Source organism: Microtus oregoni, unplaced genomic scaffold (assembly GCF_018167655.1).
Source record: "Microtus oregoni isolate MIOR12 unplaced genomic scaffold, Mior012 000073F_002, whole genome shotgun sequence".
In the NCBI taxonomy this organism is placed as follows: domain Eukaryota; kingdom Metazoa; phylum Chordata; class Mammalia; order Rodentia; family Cricetidae; genus Microtus; species Microtus oregoni.
The window spans coordinates 1,453,901-1,464,467 of record NW_024543982.1 but is presented as its reverse complement, the minus strand read 5'-3'; the positions used below and the strand labels follow the sequence as shown (position 1 = coordinate 1,464,467).

The 10,567-nt window shown below is 41.1% G+C and overlaps 1 protein-coding gene across 1 annotated transcript; it reads right to left on the bottom strand.

Annotated features, from left to right (window-relative positions):
* Nucleotides 1-6,062: 6,062 nt before the first annotated feature.
* LOC121441094 (DDB1- and CUL4-associated factor 12-like protein 1) lies at nucleotides 6,063-7,556 on the bottom strand. The gene has a single exon (XM_041642224.1). The coding sequence runs from the start codon at nucleotides 7,512-7,514 to the stop codon at nucleotides 6,063-6,065; it is 1,452 nt and encodes a 483-aa protein (XP_041498158.1). The 5' UTR covers nucleotides 7,515-7,556.
* Between the last annotated feature and the right edge of the window lie 3,011 nt (nucleotides 7,557-10,567).

Below are 10,567 nucleotides of genomic sequence, written 5' to 3'. Positions count from 1 at the left end.
AATGAGACCTCGTTTACAGTGATAAATTTATCAACTGCCAGTAAATTTCCAATACTGAAATTAATCACACATATTTTGTAATTGTATAATGGAATTTTTAAGTGTATCAATGTATTATTGACACTAAATGATAGGTCATCAAATTTGGAAAGATTATTTCTGTGAAAGATACATACTGCAAATATCTTATATAAATTCACCCCCCCCAAAAAAAAAGCAATATTAAGTGATTTGCAGTGTGTCAAAATAACCTTATAATGCAAAAAGATAGCCCTTTGTTTCATGGATTCTTCTCTACCTATATACAAAACTGACGTAGAGATCTAGTGTAATGGTGTATCTGTTAGTTGAATATTGGTAAAATTAATTTTACCTTTAATACTAAGTAGCTTAATAAGAGTCCCTGGTAAGCAATACATTGTATTGAGTTTCCTTGAAACAGCACAAAGGACACAAATTTTGTTTTGTTTATTGAGAGATGGTCTGGTGTACCCCAGGCTAACCTCAAACTCACTATGTGGCTGAGGCTGGCCTTCAAATTCTAACCATCCTGCCTCAATTTTACAAGTCATGTGATATAGATGTGCATCACCACTCCTAGTTTTATCATGATGGGGATGGAATTCAGAGCTCCTGAATGCCAAGGGAATGCTCCACAAACTGAGTTACATGTCAGCCCAGGAAGACTTATAAATTCTTATAATGATTCCCATATCGTATAAAAGTTAATTAGTATCAGTAGTTAGAATACAAAGTGTTCATACACATTTGCATTCCAAATATTCACTGATTAACACTGTAGTGCATATGTGTTCCAAATGTTAAATTGGATATATTGATACTAAAAACTGATTCCTGGAAATATGGAGTCTAGGCCAGAGAATTTCTGAGTTTGAGGTTATGCTGAGCTATGCACCGAAACCTGTTTTCATAAGAAAATGCCCAAATTAGAGTGAGTTTAAAGTAAAATATCCACAAGATGGGTAACATCTTTAAAATTGTAACATCTGTTTCTGACAGATATTTAAGAAAATCAACACTCTTGAGATATTGCTGGTAGAAATGTGAACATCATAAAACTTGGGAGGGAGCAAAATGACTACTGCAGTTAAAATGCACATAATATTCAGTAATGCTATTTTCTAGGAATTTAATCAATTAGGTAGAGCATCCAGCAGGAAACAGTATTTGAAAGGACTCTCATGGCTTGTGCCATCTCCATTCCACCTTTCCTATTAGCACACAATGTTCTTGCTGGGTGAACTGTGTCCCTTGAGCTGCTCACATGGGGGCAGGCTTAATGCAGCTAGGTTTGCATGCTTGCAGAGATTGCAAAGCTCTGAGAAAACCATCCAGGATGGTTTGGTGAATTGTTTTCTAAAATCACTCTAAATAAGTAATGAACTGAATGTTTTTGACAATTGGCAACTCATACATTATAGACATAAAATGGACTGTGCTTATCAATGTCTTACTAGCTTGGTATAGGCAGAGAAAATCAACATCTAGAGGATTAAATTTGGTTTGTCATTAATGCTTAAATTTAACACGTATGTTCTTGCTAGATGAGGAACTCTAATTGCTTTCACTGGCTTTGGTGGTGGTGGTGGTGGTGTGTGTGTGTGTGTGTGTGTGTGTGTGTGTACGTGTTGTATGTGCAGTGTATATGCATGGTGTATATTTATGAGTGTGTTGGTACTTGCTAATGTATGTGGAGGTCAGAGCAAGACATTTGGTCATTTCCTCTATTGCAGTTTACCTTGGAACCAGTAGCTATCCTTTTTGAATAGGCTCGTCAGCAAGGTTTTAGGACCTGTCTTTTTCTGACTTCCAGCTACAGAACACATATTCATGTGTCTGGATTTTTCTGTGAATTCTAAGTTTCCAAGTGCAAGTCCTCATGCTTGCAGAACAAGATTTTTACCCACCAAGTCATTTTCTCAGCCCCTCAGTAGGTATGTTTATTTTGAAAATCTTTTCTTCTACTTTAAACATTATCGAAATCAGTTCATTTCAAAGAATAAAGCACAGGAAAATAAACATTTACGTCAGAAATGTGCTTGCAGGAGTAAATAAATGAGTGGTTATTGGTAGTTTTCACGCAGCAATGATAGGTAACTCATACATTATAGACATAAAGTGGACTGTGCTTATCAATGTCTTACTAGCTTGGTATCTTTGAGGGGGTCACTCACAAAGCCCCACATGTAGTTGAGAAGTTTTGGATAGCAGAGGACTTTTGGGGATTTTAAGCCAGTTTTCTTCAGGGCTGAGACCCCTAGTAGGTGACTCACTCTCATCCTTCCTATTGCTGTGCAACTTTAACGTAGTTCCTCACGTTGTGGTGACCCTTACCCATAAAGTTATTCCACTGCTACTTCATAACTGTAATTATACTACTGCTATGAATCATAATACATATATCTGAGGGCAGGATATTTAATATATGACCCCCAAGGGAGTCATAACTCACAGGTTGAGAACTACAGCTCCAGGAGTTGGTCCTACACTCTGGTATATATTGGCAGGAGGAATTCCATTCAGTGGTCTGAAATTAGAGGAGATGAAGTTTGTAGAGAAATATAGCGAGAAAGATTTCTAATTCTGGAAAAGTTGAAGCAGTGTGCAGAGGGGTGGATTTGATCAAAACGTGTTTTATATAAATACGAAAACTGTAAAGAATATATATTTCAAAATCCAGTTTATACATGTACTGCAAAAGACACTTATGTTCAGAATTTAATGATTTAAAAGTTATTGCAACTTTCTAAATTCAAAATACAATCACAATTAGGCTGTGTAGCTATTAAAACTTAGCCAAATCTTGTGATTGTCTTCTAAAAGGTATATAACCTATAATATCATACATTTAAAGTGAGCTGGCGATTATATTAACACTAATTTTTTTTCCTTTGTCTAAAACAGGGTTTCTCTGTGTAGCTCTGGCTGTTTTGGAACTCACTCTATAGACTAGTCTGTCCTGGAACTCAGAGATCTGCCTGCCTCTGCCTCTGCTTCCCAATTGCTAGGATTAAAGGCAAACACCACCAAGCCCAGGTTCAAGGAATTCTGAAAAACTGTACATCTTAGATTTTTAGAGAATTTGTCACCTGAATATGCTCTGATTATGTGTTTTGTAATATAAAATAAAGTCACATAGACACTCATAAAGGTTAAACAGTAATTCAATTTTATTTAATGAAGTCATAGTATTGCATCTGTTTCAGATGTATTTAATTGTGTCTACCTCCCCTCCTAATTTGTTCCCAGAATCATAAACGATACCTTTTATTTCTTATAAAGTTTTATTGATGCCAGGTTTAGTGATACATATCTTTAGTTCTAGCACTCTGGAGGTGGAGACAGACGATGAGGTTAAGGATTGCCTAGTAGCTAGTCCCAGGCTAGGCTGTTAGTGTTCGTGCATCTGTACTGGCCTGCTCTCAGTGTCTTGACAGGACATGTCCTCAGCTACAGCCACGTAGAGCATCTTCAGGGCACATTCCCTTATTCTCTCTCTCTCTCTCTCTCTCTCTCTCTCTCTCTCTCTCTCTCTCTCTCTCTCTAATTCTCTCTCTCTCTCTCTAGTTCTCTCTCTCTAGTTCTCTCACTTTCTCTAATTCTCTCTCTCTCCCTGCCTCTCCCTCTCTCTCCTCTTCTGCTACTCCTGTCCCCAGAAGCTGATCACTCAGACCTTTTCCCCTTTTACCATTCCATTTCCCCTAATAAGCAACCGCCCCACACACACACGAAAAAAATGAATCAAGTCAGAGAAGAATTCAGATTAAATCTTTACCTTCTATTGTTTATTTTAAATCTCATCCAATATGGAAGGATTCCTTTTCTGTATTTCCAAACTTATTTCTCTTGAACACCCCAATCCCCTACTACTTTTAAGACAATAGGCAGCTTATAGTTTGAAAAATTTGTTTCAAATTAATTACCCATATAAATTATTTCTAAATTAAAAACCTATATTCGAAAATTTTCAAATACATTTCTGGTAAAATAAACCAATCGTTTTAAATATATCTTCAAATCTCCATTTTGTATTTTAAAGGATTAATGTCCAGTTATATATGAAAAGTAAAATTTTGTTCATTTTTTAAGTATCACATATTACTTTATTTATGAATGTATGAAGTTCTACAACAAGCCCTGAAAATGTATTAGGGAAATTTTAAAGAAAAACAGGAGAGGGAATCACCCAGCAAGGTTCTTTATTATGCAACAGTAAATATATATTACAATTTGAAGTTCAGGTTTCCATTGGCCAGAAAAATATCAGTAAATAATAACTGATTGCCTTTGTTCAGTCTTGGTACACAAATAAAGAAATAAAAGATGGCAGTTTACAATCTCTGCTCTCCAATCACTTATAAGAGAGTTGGAACCATACATGCAAGCAAAAGAACTGCACAGATATGTAGCAAAACTGTATAATTTGCGGAATGAACCTGCATGATCTCTATAAACAAAAATTTGACTATTTTGTATATCTAACTCACAAGTAATTCTTTTCAGCAATTCAGGTTTGGTACTGAACAGCATGTAGTTTGCCAACACCAATGCAAACTACATGTCAGATGTTTAGGGAAAAGGAAACGTGGCTCAATACCAATCCTGGGCTAACCTATCCTGGCCAGTTTTGAGGAAGGCCTGGCTGCTTTATCACTCTCAGTATTCTCACCTAAGAACAAGTCCAATGCCCCTGGATAGCATCCCACTACCTCTGTTAATCTGAATGGCAAAGTTCTTCAATCAGAACTATCTTTTTTAATCCCCAGCTCCTCTATTGGAAAATCATACAGCATTGTCACAATCACATATTATTACCTTTAGAGGCACAGAATGAGAGGGTTTGGTAACACACATATTCCACTTTTAAGTAAGAAACTTTGAAGTTCACAAAATGAAATCTAATTAATTTGGAGCTTATAAAGAGGGGGCGTTTCTTTCACAGTGAGCTGGATGGGCTCATTTTCTTTCTTTGCATTTTTTTCTTTCAACTTAAATTATAGGCAGATTTTTGAAAGTTTAGACATGCTCAAATATAACATTTGTGAGGAAAAATAGCAACAGCAAAAATACCCAGTCTATACCTTAGAGCAGTGTGTTTTCTGCCCTCTCGGCTATACATTCTACACTTATACTTAATATCCCTGCATCGAATGATGGCACTGAAACTCTGGGTAAGTTACTCCATCCACAAACAATCAAATATATCCACACGTCTTGACAGTACTAAGGCAAGAAGTGAAAACAAGTACATTCTTTGATCAGTAAGAAGACAGAGCATGAAACTAAGATATGTCTTGAAAGAAAAATACCGATTTTTGGATTAATTTTGAAAGTACAAATTAGCAGAATACTTGAACACTTGAATACCTAAACCGTCCTCATCAACTGAGATTCTAATACACGAGATTCTATGACATAAAAAACTTTTCAGAAAACTGCGTTTTTCACCAACGACATACGAATTATACACACCATGATCACAGTTCACGAGTGACATATTTCCAAAAGAACGCAATCTGGAACATGGAATGCATGTTATAATCGGAACAATGCCATAAAACTGTGGTTAGCGCTCCAGAAGAGATGTCTAAACTCTGTTTATTAGTAAATCTTGTTCATATATCACACACACGTGATGAAAACTAAAAGCAGTGTCTTTAAACCAGCTAATAGTAAAATAACACAACAAATACACAAGTCTAACATTATAACAGGGGTTTTCTTCCACATACAGACTATATGGATCACTCACTCAAAGACGGCACAGCTAAGAGATAGTGGAAAGTATTTGTATGAACAGTTCAAAGAATGGTGGAGAGGTGCAGAAAATTTCTCAGAGCGACTTCTGTCAGCTCTATCTGTCTTCTCCTCTCTTTCTGCTAAGAAATACACTGGTTAATCAGGGCCCGCTCTGCCTGAAAGACAAAAAGAAAGAAAAAAAGAGAGAGAAACAGAGTTAAAACAGCATGTGGAAAAGGAAAACGGCAGCGTTCAGTTAGATTGACCAGAAAGATAAATGCATACTGTTTGTTCAGCTAACCTTAGCTCCAGAGGCCTGCATAGTTGCCATGGAGGCCTGAGGCCAGTGGGCCCCCACCCACGAAGAGCTTCATCTCTGGCCAGTTGTAGCAGTGAGTGTAGAGTGCGTTGGGGAAATCTACACCAGCAGCGTAATTCTCTAAGAAATCATTCTGGTTGATCCAGCCACTGCCACAGGTGAGCTTGAGCTTCCTTCCAGAGGGCACAGGAAACATGTCTGGACTGGCTACAGATCTTTGCTGGAGGAACTTCTGGGCACGGATGTCATAGAAGAGCAGAGAACCTTGACCTGTTCCCACGGTGACAATATGCTGGTGGACACTCAGGGAACGGACACCAGTGCCTCCCTCTCGGGAGCAGAATGACCAGATGTTCTCCTGGGCACGGCGAAGATCCAGGAATGAAACATGAGACTGGGATCCGACAGCATGGAGGGACAACTCGTCACAGTATGTGAGACACACGTTCTCCCTGCAGTAGGGCAGCCTTAGGGACAGCAGACAGGCCAGGGAGCTCCTGGCTTTCCACAGTTGGAAGTAGCCATCCAGAGACACGGCTCCCAGCTCCTGGTTTTTGTTGCTGTAAGCAAGGGCTCGAACTTTGCGGTTACCAGGACGGGTAGTGGGTTTAGGGATGGCCTCTATATCTGTAGGACGGATGTGAGCATAAGCTGGAAGGCCCGCATCCTCTTGCAGAGCAATGCTGCTATTGAACATGTCCGGAGCCACCCGCCAGAGTGCCACGGTGCCATCGCGGGAACCACTCACAACCACAGTGTCACTCATCCACGCGATGGCAAAGATCCAGTCCCTGTGGCCTTGGCAATCTCCTAGACACACGGGGTCCAGCGTGGGTAACTGGTAGACGGCCAGGCTGTTGGGGTTTTCCCCTCCAGTGGCCATGAGGGTCTTGGAGGGATTCAGTTCCACAGCATGAATGCCACAGGAAGGCGAGCCACGGGACTGGTCAGGCCCCCTGTCACTAATCAGAGGAATGCACCTGATATGATCGGTCTTGACGTCGACCACAAAAAGCGTGCTGCACTTGGTGCCACACACCACCTGCCTGGCATTTAGCCACTGCGATGCGAACACCTTGTTGAGGGGGCCGAGTGCCAGCTGGCGCTCCCTCAGCAGCTCAGGCAGCCTGAGGGCCCTGTAGCTGCACAGGTCGCCCTCGAAGCCCGCCAGCCTTGGGTGGCCCTCGTAGCCCAGCGCCCGGCCCTTCAGGTAGTGCACCAAGGAATGGCGAGCCATGGGCCGCTGTGGCCTCCTGACCAGCAGCAGCGACCCCTCGGCTTGGCCTGCTTCGGCTGCCGCCATCGCCACCATGGAGGGGCCTGGCGATGGAGAGCTCCCAGCACCCTCTTTGGAGGCTTTCTGCTTCCTGCTACCTGTTTGCTGAGGTCCCATGGTGGTTGGCGAGAGGTTGGAGGGTCCTGCGGGCTGTGGCATCTCCTGTGCCACTGGAGAAGGCAGCGCTGCGGTGTTGGCCTGAAACAGCGAATCGCTGGGAGCCGGAGGCTAGGCGACCAAGCCACAGAGAGCTGGTGGAGTCCTGAGCGCGTGGGCGGCAAAGGAGGCGAAAGCTGCGTGACCCAGCAGGCATTGCGTGGTCTGGTGGAAAGAGCCGAGTTGGAGCGGCTAGAGCCGAGGATGCGGTGCTGCAGGAGCTAGAGTGGAGCCGCGGATGCCAGACAGCTCAGCTTGTGGACTTCTGGGCCTTGAGCAACAAGTCCCAGGAGGATAAGGACAGCAGGCCGGGAGGGGCACATTCTGAGCGTGGTTTTAGAAGAGCAGGCGGGCGGTATGGGCTGACTATCAATGGCAGAAGTGATGGCAGGTGTGGAAGGGTGAGCTTTAGGGTTGGGAGATCATGGCAATAGGGGGTAGCTCGTGCCCAGCCAGAAAGGGATGCTAGGTAGTAGTAAAGCCAAGAAGATAGGAAAGCCATACAAAAGCTAGAAAGGAGCTTGGAGGAACAGGGAGACATCTCTCTAGGGCCAGTATTCCAGCACCTTCCGGATCCAACAAGTTAACTCAGTCACCTTCTCTTCGGCAGCCAAAATCCTTTAAATCTCTACAGCAATATAATCTGAACCACAATATGTCGTCAATCATGGGATAGACAGAGCCGTGATCTTTCCTGTCTGTGAAAGAAAACAAAAGTGTGCTCATAAGACTCTTTACTAAGGTCTTATATTGAACTTGGCAGAAAATAAAAGTGTTTGAAACTAGCAGTCCCTGTTCCTTGTAACAGCCCTTCCTCTGTTGGTAATTTATTTTCCACGAATCACTTTCCCCCCTCCTCCAATGTTCTGTACTGCTGCAATACAATCATTGGGGCAGACCATGTCAAATGACAGAACAATGCGCCTCACATCTTGCCTGCCTAAGATGATGCCCAGGCCTTGATGACTGACCACAGTCTTTAACGTCAAGTGGGTTGTGCGAATTGGCTAGGAAGAAGTGAAGTTGGGTATTTTGGAGATACCATCATCTCTTTTAGCTATGAGAACTAAGGAAGTAGGGGTAGAAAACTGCAAGTGAGGAGCTGGGGATACAAGTTCCCATCACTAGTTTAAGAGGTCCTTGTCCTTAGAGAACATTGAATCTTTGAGTTAGGAATACGACGGATGGTCATGATTTTAAGGACATGCGAGACAGAGAATCTTCCAGAGGAAAATGAGCATGTGAACACAATGGAAAGAACTATAGTGGTCTAGCTCATAGAAGCTCAGGAGTCAGAAAGGAAAATTTCATATCGTTGATTTTATTTTATTTTATTTGTTTTTGCTTCAAGATCTCACATCTCATGACCGACATATACTTGGTAGTTTAGTCAAGTGTGACTTTAATTAATTAGGGATGCATTCCATAGACGCTCTTGCATAATACGGACTCTAAATATCTTATTTCCCCTCCACAAAATGTAGTTTGTTGATAATGGGAGCCTTGAATTCACTTTTCTGATTAATCATGCAGTTTAAGAACTATTTTGTCCAAATAGACTAGGGTCCCAGAAAGCCAGTACATGCAGTAGAAACTAGTCCCAGTGCCTTTATCAATGGCTGCTCAGTCAGCCCCCATTGTCAGACACATTCAGAGAGTTCGGTTTGATTGCATGCTCCTTAAGTCCCGGTCCAACTGGATTTGGTGAGCTCCCATTTGAACAGGCACATTGAGGAAGTGTAAATTTTTGAGTGGAAAAATAAATAAAAAACCTGAAGAATAAATAAATGAAATATATAAGAATACAAAAAACGAGCTATTTTATAGTGTTCCCACTCCCAAATGCCCCAAAACAGTTTGCTAATTTTATTTCTACTTCTTTTTGCACTTTTGCTTCAAGGGTAAATTTCATGTACAAGCCATGTGTTGTTCTTTCCCACCATTTCAGTTAATCTGTGTCATATTTGTACTCCCTAACATGCTCTAGTCTTAGAGTTCTGAATCTTTTCTATGTTATCCTTTTTATGGCAAAGGAAAAGGTGAAATAGATTGGTGATGTGGGTGTTTCATATATCAATCTGTTGATTTCATTGGTTATTTAATAAAGAAACTGCTTGGCCTGATAGTTTAGAACATAGGTGGGTTTAGTAAATACAACAGAATACTCGGAAGAAGGGACGTTAGTCAGATGCTATGCCTATCTTCTCTGAGCCAAATGCAATGGTGCAAGCTTCCAGGCAGACATTCTGAATCTTTCCCGGTAAGACTAATGCTACACAGATTACTAAATATGGGTTAGCCAAGATATGAGAGTTAGCCAAGAAGTGGTTAGATACAATGGGACCGGAAGTGTTTAAATGAATACAGTTTGTGTGTTCTTATTTCGGGGCATAAGCTAGCCAGATGGCCAGGAGCCAGGAGGCAGGAACTCAGCCCGCTGCTCCTTTTACTGAATGGTGCCCAGACGTGGATAACTGAATCCAAACAAAGCTTGAGAAATCTTGGGAAAGAATAGAGTAAGGCGTGTTTTCTTGGTAGCAGCAATTTCTCGGTTCTGCTCTGCTTGCTAGAGACAAGCAAGTTCTCTCTTCTAAGAGAGGCCTCCTGACTCAGCTTTAGCTGCAAACCTTGCAGCTCTTTTAACTATAACCCTTATAGACTTCAAAGGTATGACAGGAGAATATTGTGAACAATTTTAGACACATAATTTAAACAAATAAGGTAAATTAACTGCTATCTCAAATGTAATAATAAAAGACCTTTTCAGCAATACATGTACTATGCGACTTTATCAGTTACCACTAGCCATACCACATAAATAGAAGCTTGGGATGCCTGTATAACTATTAAGGAACTTCAATTCATAATTTCTGATTACACAAAAGTGATATCCCAGTATATTTTCTGGGGATAATTATATTAGACTTAAACACTCTACTAAATTTACACATCTTTTCTTAAAACCTGAAAAAGAGTACCAAGTTACTCAAGATGCCACAACACAATGCCACAGTAGAGTAAATGTTTCAAACAATAGATATATATTTTCTCAGTCC

Coding starts and splice junctions, on each gene's coding strand:
- LOC121441094 (XM_041642224.1), bottom strand. CDS start 7,514: ATGCCACAGCCCGCAGGACCCTCCAACCTCTCGCCAACCACCATGGGA.